Source organism: Chroicocephalus ridibundus, chromosome 2, assembly GCF_963924245.1.
Source record: "Chroicocephalus ridibundus chromosome 2, bChrRid1.1, whole genome shotgun sequence".
Taxonomy (NCBI): Eukaryota; Metazoa; Chordata; class Aves; order Charadriiformes; family Laridae; genus Chroicocephalus; species Chroicocephalus ridibundus.
The window spans coordinates 18635252-18654404 of NC_086285.1; the positions used below are offsets into that span (position 1 = coordinate 18635252).

At 40.1% G+C, this 19153-nt stretch overlaps 1 protein-coding gene across 4 annotated transcripts in view; it reads right to left on the reverse strand.

Moving 5' to 3' along the window:
• ACBD5 (acyl-CoA binding domain containing 5) overlaps positions 1–14559 on the reverse strand; it is a 37127-nt gene extending 22568 nt beyond the window's left edge. Inside the window, exons 1-6 of one of the 4 annotated variants that reach the window (XM_063324595.1) lie at positions 14480–14559; positions 14094–14264; positions 12739–12859; positions 11127–11199; positions 7329–7440; positions 7163–7195 (exon numbers count right to left, since the gene is read on the reverse strand). In XM_063324595.1, coding sequence (XP_063180665.1) covers positions 7163–7195; positions 7329–7440; positions 11127–11199; positions 12739–12859; positions 14094–14169 — 415 coding nt within the window. In that variant the 5' untranslated portion in view covers positions 14170–14264; positions 14480–14559. Of the gene's footprint in view, positions 1–7162; positions 7196–7328; positions 7441–11126; positions 11200–12738; positions 12860–14093; positions 14445–14479 lie in introns of those variants that run through there. The other 3 variants (XM_063324597.1, XM_063324598.1, XM_063324596.1) reach the window with 3 other exon arrangements.
• Between the last annotated feature and the right edge of the window lie 4594 nt (positions 14560–19153).

Consider the following 19153-nt stretch of genomic DNA (forward strand, 5'->3'; position numbering starts at 1 on the left):
AACTTTACTATCTGCTCCAGAGCAGCAAAATCTTAGCCACTAAAAGATTATTTCCATGACCTACACTTAGATCACCTTATATAGGGATCTCTTTGAACTCCTACATTTAGTAAGCTCAAACTTTGTCAAAATTTTTATGTTAAGTCTCAGAGACACCTATATGCTGTACAAAATTGTTTTGATAATTAGGTAACTAGAATTCTTTTCTTGCCATCACAACCTGATGTTTCATTCTTGTTACGGATCCAAGCAGGCTCCCTGCTTCAATTCCAAGTTTATGCAACCACACTCTGCATATCCAATACACTCAGTTACACAAATCTCCACCTCCTTTTTGAAACTGATGTATCCAAATACTGCAAGGATTGATTGCAGCGAGAGGGAGGGGTACATGCAAGCATCTGGGACCAATAAGCTCTTCAGCTAGAAGAGCAAGATTTCTATAACCCTCATTTCCTTCCATTCTTTTTAATATAGCACACTACAAAGAAAATTTTCAGGGGCCCAGCCTGCTCTGTAACATCTGTTCTACAATACTCAAATGAGCTGCCATCGCAAATAAAAAGAGATTTTAGAAGGGTCTGTCAAAAATAGAGACAGAAAATATAAAATTCCTTAGTTTAACTACCACTGTTTTATCACTTTTAATTTTAAGTGCATTAAGTGTAAGTTCTCCGAAAAATGCATTCCCTGAGCACACAGATCATGGCAGCCAGATCTTCCTCTATACAGTTTTCTTTTTTTGTTGTTTTGTCTTCCTAAACTTTACTATAACAGAAAAAGAAGCCTCCCCTCCTTTTTATTTTTCTTTTAATATACTCCAAAAGACTAAAGCCTTGTTTTGTCAGCATTCCTCCCTGTTTATGTGCTTTATGCTCTTTGTGTTACACTCAAAGAGATGCCACTGTATTTCATACAATTTAATCAACAATATTCATGTCTTTATTTACTATTTATAAACATCAAAACAATAGTTTATGGATAAGAACAAACACAAACAATAGCAACTTCTCAGATATTTATATTAACTTGCAAGTACGGTATTTAGGATTACTGACTAGTCATCCTGGACCTTTACACTTTTTTCTTTAATATCTATGGAGTTTCTCATCTCCATCCATATCATCAGCACCTGTTCCCTTGAATTTTCAGAATATTTTCCATATAAATAAAAGTTACCAAGTTTTTGGGTTGACTTAGATACATTTCCCTCTTCCCTGTCACCCCTGAGCCTTCTGCCAGTAGAGGCAACCTGCCTGGGATGTCCAGACAGAGGGCAGCTCAGGGAGAACAGCAGCTGCCTCATGGGCATCCTCAGCACTGGCAGGTAATTCCACGAAGGACACTGGACATCCAGAGTACAGGGCCACCAAGCACATGCTGCTCAGTTACATGGTGCATGTGCAGTGAGACCAATGAATCCAGGCTTTACCAACTTCCTGGCAACACCTTAGCCAACCATCACATGTGAGAATGAACACGAAGAATAACTGCTTCTTAGATATTTATCGTAACTTGCAAGAACAGTAAGATCATTCCAGGATCCAGGATGTCCCCGTGTCTGGTACTACTTCCCTCTGGGAGAATGAGCAGGGCTTGCTAAGGTCTCTTCTGTGTGGAACAGATAGTCAACATTTAGAACTTTTACTTTGCATGGCAAGTAGAGAGGAGCATTAGAGTCTTGAGTTTTGTCCCAGAAAATGCAAAACATGAACCTAGTAAACGCAGAACCCCATGAAGAAAATTAATTATGCTTGAAAGCAACAGAAAACCATATTGCTGAGTCACCTATGGTCCAGAAACTCTGGTCTATAATATTGTAGCCTAAATCAAAAAATTGTTTTGCCCTCTACAAGAAAAAAACCCAACAAACAAACAGGAAATAACATTAAGATTATATTCTCCTGCCACCTACTCCAAGCCTACCAGTTGAACAGCCTTTTACAATGCCCATATTAAACACAGCCTCACAGATAACACAGATGGCTTTTCCATACATCTTAGAGTCTATGACTAAAGTAATTATTTTTGCTACAACAAAGTTATGCATGAAACACCAGCCCATGCCTACTGATTTTCTGAGAGCAATCAAGATACAGCTACCTACATTTGTTCTTCCCCAGTCTCCCATATCACTGTCTACTACTACTTTGTAGAAGAGAGCTGTGAGAAATCTGGATTTCAGTTCTCTCATCACAAGATCTTAACTACAAGTGAGACCTCTAAAATGTAAGACACCAACATTTTATAGCAAGTGGGTACACCTGCTAGATTCTCAAAACATGAAGAGCTTTTGACAACTTATTTTCCCTTTTGCAGGGAACTGTTGACTGGCTGGAAGAAAAAAATCCAGGTGCAACGACCAATTATGCACAAACTCTCTTTCTGCTGACTCAATTCACCATGAAGCAGAATACAGACAGGCTTTTTTTTTTAATGGAAGAAAGCTTCTCTTAGCTCCCTCCACTTTGAAAGATATAATTTTTATTTATTTTTTTTTATTTTCACATTTGGATACTCTACTGCTTACCCAGTGGAGATATATTCTCTACTACTCTGTATGAGAGGAGCTGTTGATATCCTCAGGCTTGAGCTATCCTGATGCTCTGCCCTAATTTCCAACATTGCTAGACAGCACTGGCATAAAAACATCTGTTTGAAGTCAAATCACAAAGTAGGCTCAGATTTGAACTGGAAAGCCTGAAGCAGGTATGTATTGCAATAGAACAAACCACAGCTTGTTGAGACACTGATACACATCTCATTGAGACTCTCCACTGACTTTGGCACTTGCTGGCCCAGCCCTTAATCCCATAATAATCCCATCCTGCAGCAAATGCTGCAGAGAATGTTCTAGATGCTTCTGAAGGTAAACTATTAAACTACTGAGATATTAACAAAAATATTTGTATAGTAAGTTTCACACTAGCCTCCCTGAATATAATCTGTAACCTTGATTATGGCTGTTAGTTTATCATTGGAAACTAGAAGTGGAGAAAAAGTTTAAAGGACGGAATTTTAAACACATCTCTCACCTACCCACCAGCTCCTCTGCCCCCCGTATGCTCTGCCTCAACGAACCTCCTAGCTGTGGTTCTGCCACCCATTCAACATATCCTACTAAAGCACAGCAATTTAAGAGTAATAGAGATTTTATCCCTTTTCCCTGTTCTTACAAAGCATTAAGAAAATGCACAGCCATTGAATTCCTTAAAAAAAAAAAAGTCATAGCGAGGAAGAGGAAGGAGAAGGAAGGAAAGCATTTTAGCAAGTATATTTGAAGTCAAACCAAAATAAAAAAGTGAGCTTATCAAGCAAACAGAGGGTATTTCACAAAAGAGCCCCACACACAAGCAGAAAGAGCGCGCCACCAAATGCTCCATTGCAAAGCAAAGATGTTGAAAATAACATAAGCTCTTTGAGAAAATAAAACTATTAGAAAAGAGAAACTAATAATATGCAATCTACAGAAGCACAGTTGGAAAATATACTGCATTTTAAGAGCAAGAATAAATGTTTCTACCTGGAAAGTAATAATTAAAAACAGACTCACTTTTTTTTTTTTTAAGTGCAATCCATTCCAAGTTTACCTATGTCCTGTACTAACTACTGCCTTTGACATAGAAGTGTTTACATGTATTCACTTGTTCTAATAGCACATAGACCTCAGTGAATATTGTCTTTTAAGCCTAGCTCCCATATCTGATGCAGAAAGACACTGTTAAATAGCTGTATCTGCCTGTGAGCCAGGCCAACTTCTGCCATTCACACAAGTTGCTACTAAAGCAGTGCCCTGTGTGGGCTTCTAGAACAGACACACTGCACTGCAATCAGCGCTGCCCAAAGCCAGCATACACAGCAATATGAGTCACCTTGATTTGACAGGGCTTTATCTGGTGCAATTGCAATAGAGCTGGGAGCAAAGTTTTCAGGAGAGAAACACTCATTAGGATGACAAAGTTTAAGAGTATTACAAGGATGAAATTTTCCACAGCCTCTGCAATGCCTCGCTTGTCATTACTGGAGGCAACATTTAGCCTTCACAAAGGCTTTTAAAGAGTACTACCACTCAGCATAAAGGCAAAGGGTCATCTTTATTTAGTAGGATTTTAAAACATATTAAATGCCTTGTCACAAAGCAGAAAGAATACACAGGAAAATTCTACTGAAGAACTTGTGAACGATCTCCAGATACTTTGCTTAGTTGTTGAGATAACTTAGCGTGGGCCTGTCAGGTAAGGATTTCCTGCCACTCTTTGGATTTACTCACATTAAGAAAAAAGACAACATCCACAAACGTTCCCAAGGAACCATTCAGAAGGATTAGTTCACCCAGTATCAGATCAGTAGGGTGCCAATTCTAGCCCACCTTTGGCTTCTTCAGGTATAACACAACAAGAAGTCTTGAATGCCCGTTCTGAAAATGTCAAATTCACTGAGCAATGATATTTTGAAGCTTCTTTGTTTTTTTTAGCATTAACTTGGACATCAGATTTCTTGTACGTTTATTAGCAAGTGCAAAAAGTTAAAAGGTTGTTCTTGTAAAGCATCCCCCTACCTCTACCCAACAGTCCTCCCTCTACTCTTCCAGTAGATGCAAACAAAAGGGTCCGTCTGTAACACTGGAACAGTTATCTATTCTGTTCTGCAGCGCTATGACAGCTAAGAGCCCACTTTCTTCTTTGATGTCTAGTATTTTATGTACCTGAAAATAATTTGTCAATAATTTTCTCTATAAGGAAGTACTTCATACCTGTCAGAAAGAGACTACTGACTGAACTTTCCAGAGAATCAAAGCATCTCACACAGCTGCAGGATGAGCTTTCAAAACACTACCCAGGTTACACGCTTTTGAAATACGCCTCAGATTTGCTCAGACTGTTGGAGAGAATTTTCTGTTTCCCTTTCTTCACCACCACCATTTGTAACCCATGGATCCGGCAAGTTTGTCCTAGCTGTCTAGTAGATGTTACAAGTAATTTTAATGCTGGCTTCTCAGGCTTCAGTGTTCTTTATTAAGGAGAGACACAAACTCTATTGATTCAAGACGACAGTATTTTAGTTGTTTGTATTTAACATTTTCAATGAAACCACAAGGAGTAGAAATTCAATTTTAAAAGGCTACACTTTTCTGTTGAGGCCAATCTGCTAGAGACAATACATCAGCCATAGCTGATATACACTAATCTTCCAGACGATCTCTTCAACTAATTCAAAAATACTGCTGATTTCGGGGAACTGGCATGCAATTCTTACACAATTAGATAATTATCTTCATACAGATTAAAATCTGATGGAAGAATGGAAGGTGAATTCAAAACAGAATGGGCCAAAAGACATGGGGAGTACAGTAAGAGACTCAAGAGAAGGGTTCCAGTAACCAGAATGTACCAATTGCCTGCCCATGACCAAAAAAAAAAATATTTTATAACAGAAGCTACAAAGAGTAGGGGCTTGGAGGCAGGGGAAGAAACAGGACTGGAGGAACTACCACAAAACATAAACACATGTAAATTTTTAACCGCATTGTCACCAGTGTCTACACTATCTCACAGACTTGGGCAGATTGGTTCTATTCTTTAGTGTGTATCTAGAAGATTGAAGGTACTCATGCTTCCATACTTCTGTGAAATATTTTGAGACCTATACTATAAACAATAATAATTATTTCCAGCTTCACTTTTAATTGGAGAAGTGGTAAGAGCACTGAGGAAAGGGTTTCGAAGTCTTAAATGCAATGGTAAAATTATGACATACGACTTTGTGAAAATGCTGCCTTAATCCACTGTGGCATAATTAGATGTTGCAGCTTTAAGCCATATGAGTGATAACATGTCACCAGATTTATTGCAACACTGACAGAACAACATAAAGCTGAAATCTGTTTTATTCACATTACCTTATATTTAAGCTGCCTCTTTAAAAAACAAGTATGCTAAATTTGTTATTGAAACAGGTATAGTTTAACTTCCATGATTCTCCGTTTGCCTAGATAAGTAACTTTTTTTAAGAAGTGGCTTTTGGCACTATGCCATAGACACCAAGTCCAAGTAAATCCTTATTACATAGATCACTGACCTGAATCTACTGATACTCTTACAATCTTGCCCTTCAATCCAGCTGTCAGGCAAGCTCATTAAATGCGATACGAAGCATACACTGTTTTAGTTGAGAAAAAAGTCTTACAGCTTTCAAAATGGCCATTTAAAAACTTCTACCATTATCTTTCCTCAAAAACAATGAAAAACTATTTCTGTTTCTCTGAGACTTGATACCAAAACTATGTTCCTTTAAGGTGGGGGGGAAAAAAGCCACACACAAAAGGCAACTTAACAAGCTGACTCCTACTTCTTGAACACATTAAACCAACTAATTTGTGCAATGGTTTGCTTTTTTTAAAAGTTATTTCAAAATTTGAAATGCAACAGGGCAAAACTTAACTGTAATTTTAAGCCAGATTTAAACAACTGTAAGCCTTATATTACAACCTTACGAACACATTACCTGTAAAATAACAACTGTTATTATCAAAACATTCTCACAATGGTATTGCTCAATAGAAATCACCACACTGATTTTTATGCAGCTATGACACCACTAGGTTTGCCACTTGCCAGAGGTTTAAAATGTTTAAATAGATATTCCCTTGATGAACTTGAACCTCAGAAAACTTAATTTGAAAGTTTCACTTTCAAATTTCACTTTCACTTCAAACCCATCTTAGCTTCTGTATGTATTAGAGAAACCACAATTTAGAAAAGCATGGATTTTGATTGTGGATTTTATTTTTAGATCAGGTGAGAGATGGATTACCAGCTCTGCATGCAGTTTGATAACCCACAGCTACACCAGGATGTAGAAGTACCCATTTCAAATAGTTGTTCCTTTTATTAATGGAAAGGCAGAAACTAGATTTGGTTGGGGGAGTTGTTTGTTTTAAATACTCTCCTTTTTTCAGGTAAAGGCTTCCTTAAGCAGCTCAAAAAGCCTGTAGACAAGACTAAACATGCAACTTCCCAGGTCTAACTTTGTTTTTTACCTCAAAAGAAAAAAGAAAACAAACCAAAATCCAGCCTAATGAGGTGGCAAGCCCAGAAGTGGAAGTTACTACAGCACCAAAACAATGGAAAAGATGGACTTACACATGATTTATTATTCCTACCTTCCAAATACTTAGAGACTTTCTCCACTCGAACTGCCATACGGTAAGGAGAATGAACAGAGAGATGCAATATTTAGCTTTAAAAAAATCATTTACAGAAGACAAGCCACCAAAAAAATCTAGAGTTGTGGTTATTAGTATTATAAAGGAAGTTATTTGTCCGAACCTGAGGTTAGGTCAGATCCTCTGTTCTTTTTATCTTCTACTATTTCATAGAACGGGCCTATAACTTGTAGTAATTCTTCAACTTTGTCCGTCATTGGCATACTCTCAAGAATCTGCACAAGTCCAAAATATGAAGCATCTTATGAAACAGCATTTCAATGATTCATTCATTTCAAATTATTTTAGAAATTGCTGGTCATTGTAAACTCAGTAACATTTCACTAAGTCACTTCTGATTTTTAAAGCTAATGCATTTACCATCAGCAAAGGACTGCCTCAGCACAGTATTAATAGAACTTGGAATCCATTATTTCAGCAATTTCAAACTAAACCAACTCAAAGTTCAACGGGCTGCTGTTATCTGATACAATTTATTTTATAGACAAGTCTGTCCACAGAGAAAGTGAAACCGAAAGACTTTTTTTTCTTAGAGGATTCTGTGTATTTGTCAAACCCTGCCATCCTTAATGGAATGTAAGGGGCAGATCAGAAGTGCCCTGCTGTATCCATCTAAACCCAAACAACAAAATGGACAGAATACAGCAGAACTGGGACAGGGCAAGGACATGCTTAGCAGAGCAAACTAGAACCATATTATGGTCTTGAAGTCATTTAAAGCTCTTCCATTTATAAAAATGTCTTAATTTTAAGTTACAAAAACAATACCTTTGATCATCTGATAGGAGTGCAAAAATCTTAAATTCAAAATAGATTGAACAGAAGAGATTCAATAATTGAATATTATTTTAAAAGCATAAGATATATTATTATCCCATTCTAGTTTAAGTCCTTTCAACCAAGCTTTTTGCCAATAGCTTTGTTCTTCTTTCACCTTCTACTTATTTATTTTTTAAAGGAGGTAATAGCTATAGGAAAAGACTCAGGTAGAAGCAAACCATTAGCTACAGTACACCTCTGCCTCCAGAAGAGCACCAAGAAAGCAACAGATGGAGGTACAAGTTGCCTCAGAAGACGCTGCTCAAAAGCCCCAAGCACATCACTAAGTAGTAGAAGCAAAAGCTATAGCATTACTTCACAAAGCAGGAGCTCCAGGCAGGCTAGCAGGTAACAAGTCAACACCTGCAAACCAATCAAGGATACCAAGAGACAACAATCCTATCAAACTGCAGTTTCATTGCCGCTTCTCTGATCTATTCAGTGGTTATAATTCATTTCATATTTGTTAGAGAGAAATACTCAGTGCTCAGATACAGAGCAGTAAATGAATCAGAGACAGGACGGTTGTGTCATTTTTTTTTTCCCTTCCACTTTTGTTTAACTTCAATAGCATTGAGAGAAACAAGAAACCTATTCTAGAATAACACTTGTATTTGATATATATTTACTTCTATAGTCTGCACTGTAAACTGTTTCATACGTCCATTTGTATGATGTCTGCACATAACTGCTCTTCATCTGTTCTAAACAGACCTCAATATACTCTCTGCAACTTGAAGCAATTCTTAGAATCTTACCGCAGCTTCTGTAAGAGTTTTGTAACTGCTAGCTTTTAGTTGAGCAAGAAAAGAGCAAATACTTCCACAAACAAAATCAAATGCTTACTTATACAGCCACTAGACATAAATTGCAGCCTTAAAATTTGAAAGTGCAAAATATTATGTATCCTGAATTACTGTTTTCTCTGGATATCAGACAATTAATATATGAACACTCTTGTTTTAAATTAGAAACACCATGTAGTGTTAACACCTCTTTATGCTAAGGTATGACTCATTCCTAATGTATAACAAAACAATAAATCTGAAGTGCAAGTAAATTAGTCTATACAGTATTGCAACATAAAAATTCAGAAAGCCTACTTGGAAGTTAAATTAACCTTAAACAAAAGGCACCTGAGCTCAGATTCATCTTAGCTAAGACTAGAACAAATTTGGTCATCTCCCACCAGCACCTCAAAACCTTATCCAGACACATTCCTCAACAGCTGCGAGTTTCAAGGCTACCACACAAAGAGGAAAAAAAAATACCAAATGAATTTACAGTAAAAGTATCCTGTGACAGGGTCATTTGATGCATGTGTAGCCCAAACACTATATGCAAATGCTAGGGACACACCCTCGAGGCGGGGGGAGGATATGACAGTCTTATACACCCTTAAACACAGTCCTGTGATATCAGTAATCAAGTGGGGTTTTTGCCCCCCTAGACATGGATACCCATGCAGCAATAGCGGAATGCCCACAGGAACACCACAAGGATTAGTGCAGTATGTGCTGATAGAACAACCCGGTGAATCCATTTGAAATGCACTTCCAATTGACATTTCAAGCAGAATCAATTGGGTTGGAAAAGCTGAAGCTAATATTTCAAATGTGAGAGCTGAAACAGCACCAAAGCAGGGTAAACAGATTCCCCAGTTTCAAAGCTGAGCAAGGAAAGAAGTCATTTGCTCTCCAATCCCTACATGTAATCTGTACAGAGGCAGAATATTTGTGCTTCATTAGGGTCAAGTAATTAGACTTCCTCACAGGAGACTTACTAGAATTTTTTTAGAACAAACATTGCAGTTTCACGTAGTTTTAGTATCCTAACCAATCCAATTACTGCACTGAAAAAAAAATAAATAAGGTACTACTGAAATATTAACACATTTTGAACGCAAGATTTTAAATGAAGCACTAAATCTCAGGGTATGCATTGAAAAGGAATTTTAAAATTCAGTGTGATTTTTTCCACCAAATGAATATTTGGCCTCCTGTGGCTTTTGGAGTTAGTTTTTTTTCATTTTAAAGCAGCTACAGTAATACCAGCAGTAACTAAATTACCAAAATTGCAGATAGGAAAAAGAACAGTAGTCAGACTCCAGCTCCTTGCCTAGTAAGAGTTTTTGTTGTATCAATCATTAAACTTATTAAGAGTTCAATGTCAAGATAGTGGCCTAGGAAAAAAGCAAGTGTATTTGGAGTACAACTTATATTTTCTTTCCTTGATGCTAACCTCATAATAGTAATAGATTACAATTATACTTTTATCCAGATTGACAGTAAATAATCTTTTAACTGGAAAGACCACCTAGAAGAGCTTCAGTGAAAAGACCGCAGTGAAAAGGGTTAGTTAATAAGAGACTAGAAACTTCAATTATGAATGTTTACTTTAGTTAATGCTCCAATTCCTGCTCAATATAGTAACTATGACTGTTTACAAGTTCCACATCTATTCCAAAAAAGACAGATCAAATGACTCAATTCTAACTGTTTGACTGCAACTATAATATACAGGGAATATTTTAATGACAAATATAGAAAATTCAGGTTGCTGAGTTCTTCTTGAAAAATCAAAGATGATTAAACTTACATATTTGATTATACTCATGTCTCCCATCATAAGAGTGAGACTCTTCCTCCTGAAGTCCTTCTGGAGGGTTATTTTCCCCTTTCCAAGATTAGGGTCACTTACCTCTCTGAACTCTGAGAACTGAGGCAGTTTGCAGTAAACCAGGTTTTCTTTGGTTGTACTTTAAATTCCAGTGTTTTCCCCATTGCCCCCTTTACATGATTTCAATACTTCACTCTCTTTAGCTCTGTCATTTAAACTTCATATCAACCAGAGCTCTCATGTTTCTCCGAAAACAACTCAAATTCTATAGCTTTGGAAGGAACTACAAAATTTTCTTCTCCCCACAGGCCAAATGGCATAGTACTGAAATCTAACAGTTCACATATGGAATAACTCCTTTGTAGCTTTAGCAGTAGTAGTCAGCAAGAACCTCCTCATGTTCCTTAATTTATTTCTGGAACATTTATTCTAGAAGATGCCCTCCTCTCATGAGTAAACTTACCTTTTTCATTTCTTCAACATAGGCTATCATGGCTTCTTCTTTGGACATGTCTCCCAAGGCACTCCAAGCATCCCTAGGAAAGTCACATATATTTTCAGTATCTTCAAGGCCTACTTGATTTTTTTCAGCCTGGCATTAAGTAGGTTAGTTATGTAATGCCCAACGTTTCTCTGATACAAATAAAGTGCAACAACAATTCACAACCTTTTTTTTTTTTTTTTTTGAAGTCCAAATATATAATTTGCTAGGATAATCACATAGTGGAACATCAACAAAGAAGCAACAAACTGAATAGCCCAGGGACTGAAGAGTTCCTCACTGACCAGCTATGATCTTGTACCTGGTAAGTTGTTAACAAGCCCGGATACGAGACACACACATTTCCCTTTTGATTAGACTGATTTTTTTAATGACCCTCTGCTGCAGAAAAAGAGCAGGCACAGACACTTCAGACAGCACTTACAAACAGTTGTCAGCAAGTTAGAACAGGCTACAAGAAAAATCTGTCATTTTTGAGTTTAGCAACTGGGGAAAGACACATCAGTCTAGTAGGGAAGTAGTTCTATCATCACCCCGTTACCACAGGAGCTACTTCTGACCTAAAAAAGTCTCCCCCCTACAACTCTGCAAGACAGAAAAGTCCAATCAAATTTATCAGCATTACACAAGGAATCTGTCAGAACACAGAGTGTAATAAAACATTTCCTTACACAGTCTTGCACTTGACTTGACACTGTCCCTTCCCCTTGCCAGCGTATTTGTCCCACTTACAGCAAAACCCCAAGGCTGGTGGCTCACATTTCAGCTACAACCAACCAGGAGGGTGGAAACTTACTGCCCTAGTCCTCTGCAAACATACCCCCCCTTCACCCTGACTTAGAGGGACGAGGCCGGGGGGATGGGGGGGGAAGGTCAAAGGAATAATTTCACAGATCATAAGACCACCATGACCATAAAGACAGCAATAATACTTATTCTTCAGGACAAGTCATTATTGAAATCTAATAAGCAAAGCAATTTGTTAGATGTTAGCAACTTGGTGAATCAGAAATCTTCCCAGCACAAGGAAAATACAGACATTGGGAAGCCCCGCCACTAAGCAGACAAACCAGAAAAACACATAAACCAGACCTCTCCCCAAGAGCTTGAAGCTATATCAATGCCTGTCTGTGAGCACTTTTTTACTTCAGGCTCACATCATACATGAAAACTTGATACGGAAGAATCCCAGACACTCATCCACATCACTCATTCTGCAGAGCACCTACAATTTTGTTCTACAACATGGGATAAACACTACAGAGGTACCATGAAGGTGCTTGCCCAAGAAAAACCTGCCCACCTGCAAAACCCAAGGGAATGTTTTCACCTGCAACTCTGAGAAGTTACAGATTATCTGAGATAGAAAGTTGGAACATAAAACTGAATACCAATTCAAGCATCAAACGTTGTGAATGTTCTTTTTTTTTTGGAAAGAGAAATAAACTCAATAAACTCTTTCTCCGAGCGCCACTCTTCTAAACATCTCCACTCCAAGCATAGAAAAAACCCAAAAACTACAACAACAACAACAAAAACCCCAAAACCAATAGAACAACTCATTAAAAGTTACCATTTATATCTACCAATTGGATCCCAAAAGCCAGGTCGTGGAATGTTACAGGGTCCTTGGGTTGCTTGCTTATAAAAGCTATAGAACTTGAGCATCATTTCATTCGTTGGCTGGAATGAACCTAGTGAAAGCATTTTAAAATACAATTAAATTGTGACTGAGGATATTAACAAGTATTTTACAAGCTTAGTATTTCTGTGAGAAAATAGCCTGCAGTTTGTTACAGCCCGATTCACAGCAGTACAATTAAAGTCAATGGAGAATATCTTCACTTCATCTACCATGAACCAGCACCACTGACAATATTTACTTTACAAACAGCAAGTTTCAGATTGAGTTTAAGGGACTATAACCTTTACTACTAAGGTCAGACTCCACATTTCAAATAAAAAAAAAAATAATGAGTAACAAAGCAAGCATCCTTTCACTCTAGTTTAAAGGAATGGTTTTAGCTCCTAGTAAACAAAGTATCTTGCAAGTCACTTTACTGTTACAAACAGTAACTTATTGACAGACTCCAGAATTAAACAAAGCTACCCGCCCAAAAAAAGAACACAACGCCCCCCACATAAAACTAACACAACAAACCCAAAACACAGCCTTCTGCACCGTTTTTGTTTACTTTGGGTATTTGACAACACTTTCAATAACAGTTTCACTGTTTCTCCTGTTTTTCTTTTCTCTTCTTCCTTGTGGAACACACTTTCCTAGAGGTAGGAAATGTTTACAAAACCATAACAGCTGTCAGGGAAGATTCATAAGCAGTCCGATAAATCAAAAACTTTAAGGTTCGATTCTCATCATTAGGAAAAGTTGACAGTATCTTAGCCCCTCAACAAACCCAGTTTTACTTACACCAGAATTTTACGTACACAGATTTAATGTAATAACCAACTTTTCTGGTTTTATTACTCTTATCAAAAAGACACGTTCTGATTTTTTTTGCTTTTCCATTAACTGTTTCAGCAGAGGGAACTCACGATGACAGCTCCACAGCCGCCACACCGGCTCCGCGATTGCGGAGCGGCCGAGGCCCTTCCCCGCCGTTCTCCGCACGGCGCCGCCGGCCGGGAGGAGCCGACCGGCCCCTTCCTCCCAGCACCGGCCTGAGGAGCTCCGGAAGCCCCCGAAGCGGGGTGTCTTCGAGGAGAAGCGGACGGCAGCACCAAAACCGAGGTTTCCAAGCGGTTCTCCAGCCGCCGCCTGCTGACGGACGGGCGGCCGGACCGGGGCGGCTGAGGGCGGGCGGCCCTACTGCCCCGGCCCGGGCCGCCCGGTGGGCCCCAGCTGCCGGCCAGGCCCCGCGCCGAGGCCGCCGGGCTTCCCCCGTCGCCCCCTCCCCAGACCGCACTCACCATTCTTGGGCAGGCTCTGGATCACCTTCACGGCCGCCTCGAACCTGGTGGCGTGCACGGAGCCGGTCTCCGCCATGTCCCCGTCCCGTCCCCTCACCGCCTCCTGCTCGGCCGCCGGGCCACGTCCGGCGGAGCGGGCTCGGCTCAGCCTCCCTCAGCGCCTACAGCCGACTGCGCGGGAGAGGGGCTGAGAGGCGCCGGGCCACAGGTAGCCACCCCCGGCGGCAGCGGGGCGGGGTGCCCAGCCCCGGCCGCGCTCGGCCGCCGCCCCAGTCCCCCGGCCCTCGCCCTCCGGCAGGGCCAGGCACAACCCGCCCAGCACCTCGCCCCACAGGCCAAACACCGCCCGCAACACCCCACCAACCCAGCCAACAGCCCACCCCTACCTTCACCCCGGCTTCAGGCGCCCATGTTATGTCCCCCACCGCAGCGCCCTGCCCTTTCCTTCCCTTCCCCTGGCACCGCCCCGCGGCCGCCAGCGGCACGCCGGGAACTGTAGTCCGGGCTCCGCACGGCTGTCCCCGCCGCCCGACCCCCCTCAGCACCTTTCCTTCCCGCCGCCGCCGCGGGCCGCTGCCCCCCGCCAGCCCCTGGCAGCGAAGGGCGGAGGCGGCCGGGCTGAGGCCGAGGAGAAGACCCTGGGCTGGCCTGTCCTCAGGGGCCTCCCAGGGCGGCTCCGGGTGATGGCGGGTACAGTGCAGGGGCCCGCAGATCCCGGGGAGGTCTCGATGCGGACTGAGGGAACAGTGCTTGCCTTTATGTTTTTCATTCTTTTTTTCCCTTGTTTCTTTTTCTCTGCTTCCTTCCTCTTCCTACCCTTTCTCTCCCCTGCCTGCATAGCTACAATTACACGATAATGAACACTTCAAAACATGCCATATTCCACCCATTTTATGGGCCCGAGTTATCCCCAGGAGATCCCCCCCGCTTCGCTTCTTCCTCCCCTGCTCGCAGCCATCCTCCTACCCACACCTAAGCTCCACATCCTTCACCTCAATTACCACTGTAGCCACATATTTTTGTAACAGCTTTAATGACTTCTATTTACATTAAAATTTTAGGCATGAGGTTTTAAAAACCTAGAACCCCGGCAGTAACTATTTCCATGGTATTTGGAGACAAGGATGAATACCAGTGCAGTACCACCAGCTAGCCCAGTAGCTGAATAAATGAATGGCCTTATTCAAAAGCGGCTGCGCGCCCAGCACTCTACGAAGTCAAACAAAAGTATGCTAAACCAACTGCTTTTGTAGCAAGTGGAATAATGTACCCAGTGAGCAACAGAGTTTGAATAGAACTGAGTACAAAATCTTGGCATTTGAGTCACTGCATTTATCTGGTACACAATATATATTTTAAATTCTTTTGGAGGCAGTTGTGTGCTCACAGTGTATGCCCTCTGGTGGGAAAGAAAAGCTCCGGAGAGAGGGAATTAGAGCAGATCAGCCCCTGTTCTGCTGAGCTCCTACATTCCACAAGGTCAGCAGCCAGCTGGCCAAGCCAGAGCTTTGCTGGAGAGAAGCTGACACTTCCAGAGGTGTTCAAACAGGATTCCTCACACTCAGCAAACGATGAACCGCTGTTATGAACACTCATGTGAATGTTAAAGATTAATTTCTCTGAATTTTTTGGTTTGCGTGCTAGATTTCTAAAGCTCTTGTGAGCTACGTACTAAGATCTATCATCTTTTTTATCCATGAAGGTAGGAATGACAGAAGCTCAGATCAAAGGTAAGTGTTTGTTTGAAGATAAGTGGGTCTCTATAAAAATATGGATTCTTTCAGCATGCAAGGAGTTAATTGCAAAAAAGTAATAAAAAAAATAAGGGCCTCTTATGAGGTCAGCTGGTGTGTAAAATCTATTTACCTGAGAAAATCTATAATGACATTTGGTGTTTTAATTAAGAGAAATGCAGGCTGCATTTTTATAATGAATGTTCCCAGACTTTCACTGGAAGTAGGCTTTAAAAGAGATGCAAATGACAACCTATTTAATGGCTGTGCGCAGAAACAGAAGCTGCCCTCTTTGCACTGAAGTGTGAGAGCGCGAGATCTGCAGATCCAGAATGAGGCACTTGAAGTAACCCAAAATAATCAGTACCGTCATGCCCTGAGACAAGGATGAAATAGTAAATGAGAGGCAAATTTTGAGCACTGTGAGAACATACCACAAAGGGCTAGTTAATTTAAATGCTCATATATAATACTAACTAGCAGTGCTATTAGCTGTCCCTATGTATACATTTTGCATTCTCATTGCAGTGACTTCCGTGTAGGATTAACAGTAATCAACTGTGGAGTACAGGTGATAAAGGAGACCGTCTCATCTGTTGCAGACATCCAGGAATGGACCTGTAGCTTTAGCTCAAGCTGAGGATCTAGACTCCATTCTTTAAGGAATAAAATTATATGATGTTTCTCTGTTGTCTGCTGAGACAGAGGTCTCAGCAGGTAACTGGTAATTGGGAATGATCACATGCTTGTAAAATCCAATTATAATCTATATGTTGAACTGGGTTGTCTTTCTATTGCTTCACAAGAGCAGTCGCCAAAGGAATCATAAGTATGACTAGCTCTTGTTCTTTTGTCGATCCAATGTATGAGAAGCTAAACTTCGGGAACTGTGATGGAAAGACTGACCAGTGATGCCCATCAGTTGAGGTGGAAGAGAGGAGAGGCCATGGTACTCTGCTACCAGTGTGATTTGGTGGTGAGCGCAATGTGTGACAACATGTTTGAGTGCTTTGCTGTCCTCACACTTCTCTTCACTTCGTGTTTCACAAACTACTTATGGAGAGCCTGTAAGTTGCTAATATGAGGCAGTCCTGGCAATGGTGAGACATGTAAAATAGGTATGGAAGCATGCTGTTGTAGTCCCTGAAGGAGCAGACTTAGGGGATGCCCAGGGAAAAGGGAGACAAGCGTGATCCTGAGTGTAACCTTGGACCTAGGCTTCACAGGTGGACTAGTGCAGTGGTGTTATGGCACAGGACAGTCTACCAAAGTCTGATGTGTTGAGCTACCTTACAACCCTCACTTTGTGCTGTGCGTAAGCTGCCACGGTCCATTCATGTTGTTCTCATCTGTAACCCAGGTCTGCCTTAGTTTTCTAGCAGTTGCATCCAGTGCCAAGCTACACCCCAGTCCAGCTTGAAAAGCACCTTCATTTGACTTGAGGGACAAAGCAGAAACTGGAACCAATTATGCCTATTGCTTCCTTAAGGGTCTGAATCATAGCAGTGTATTTTACAGAAATATTTTAAAATGTTTCCTAAGAAAGTAGACCATAGTCTCATATGCATTATGAGCAAGTTCTGTAAGCTACCAGATCCAAGAGCGTGTAATTTTAGCAAAGCTTACTTTTTGAAGTATATAATCCAGCGAGGAGGGAGAATGAATTATTTAAAACCTAATAGTCATAATTATGAAGAACTGAATTAGCATTACAATTTCTCAGTCAAATCTACATGCTGATGAAGAATGGAAAGATCTTGTCTAAGAAGGGCGGAGCATTTTGTAGGGAATAGTTTTCTACATTGTTTACAGCAGAAAGGCTAGTGTATCAAATGACATTTACTTAAAGGATTTTTTAATGAAATAATGAAGAATATTTGTGTCCAAATCGACAGCTCTGGAGAAAGAGAACTATTCCCCTATCATGAATATGGCAAAAACAGCAGCTGAAATTTGTCTACCTATGTAGGCCAATCCCTGTTCTTCACAAAAAGCCCTTTGGGCAAAGGACTAGTTTGACACAAGAAAGAATGCTTTTGGGGATGGAAGTTTCCTTGTGAGGTTCAGATACACCCCTTAATGACTCGACTAGAAATACCAATTCATTTCACAGTCGGGGATTAAGTAATGGAATTATTTTTAACCATTATTAATGGCAGCCACTTTGCCTAAGGATTAGGCTTCATGTTGTCAAAGGCATTAAAGGTAATATATCCCATTTCAAGTGTCTTTGTGCTATTCATTTCAGGCATCTCAGGTCTTTCAGTAATCAATACATTTTGAGCTGCATTTTGGTTTCCCCCACCCTCCCCACTTCTCACATATCTCAAAAAAGAGGATGCAGTAACAAAAGTATAAGCTTAGATCCATTTCATAAAGTGCTCTTTGAAGAACAAAATGTGATCATACTTCCAAAGACATTTAGCAGCATTTCACTTTGCGTTGAACTATACAGTACTTCTGAAGTCAAAACCTTTTACAGGTTTATATCTTTGCAGGTCTAAAGTATAACACAGTGCCATATTGTGTCTTAAGCCCCTCTTTTTTGTCCAAGCTTACTATTAATTTCTTTTATGGATTTTTTAATAAAGTTCAGTTTTCCTTATTGCCTCAAGGTATTATTCTTGTAGAGCCAGCAGATAGTTATAACAGAATTGTTCAGTTTTTGCATATTTTAGAAAGAACATTTGAAAAATCCTGTTCCGTTACACAGCCATGAACTGAGCTTTGAAAAGTATGTGGTTTCATCTTGCAGCAATGACAAACTGTGTCTCATTATAAACAACAGCAGCAGACAGCTCATAACAAATACGAGTTCTTTTCCCCTCAGTAAAAAATACAATGTCTGGAGGTCAAATTGTGCTGTCATTTACAGGGATATAAATTTGGAGTTACTTGGTTGATTTGGGGATATTTATGGTGCTACCCATTTTCGTAATGCAAATGAGTAGAATTTGACTCTGAAAAATCAAACTATGTCTGGTATATTATTTCTGTTTTGACATTTTGCTTCTTATCATCACAACTACTGCTGCTAAAGTTTTAGAAGCCTATCCTTGTGTAATTTGCCTCTTGGGAATAGCAAACAAAATACTGTGACTGTATCATATTAATGTGATTATGCAATGGCATATTTATAGCCAGACATCTCTTGTGATTTTTTTTTTCCCCAATATCTGTAGGGGAAAAAAACAAACACCCATAGTTTAAGGGAAAAAAACAAACACCTATAGTTTATGCATGTTCTTTTAAAATTAGAGAAAAAGAAGGCTATTATTCTTTATAGTGAATCTGAAAAATGGCTTTGCGATAATGTTTTCATTACAC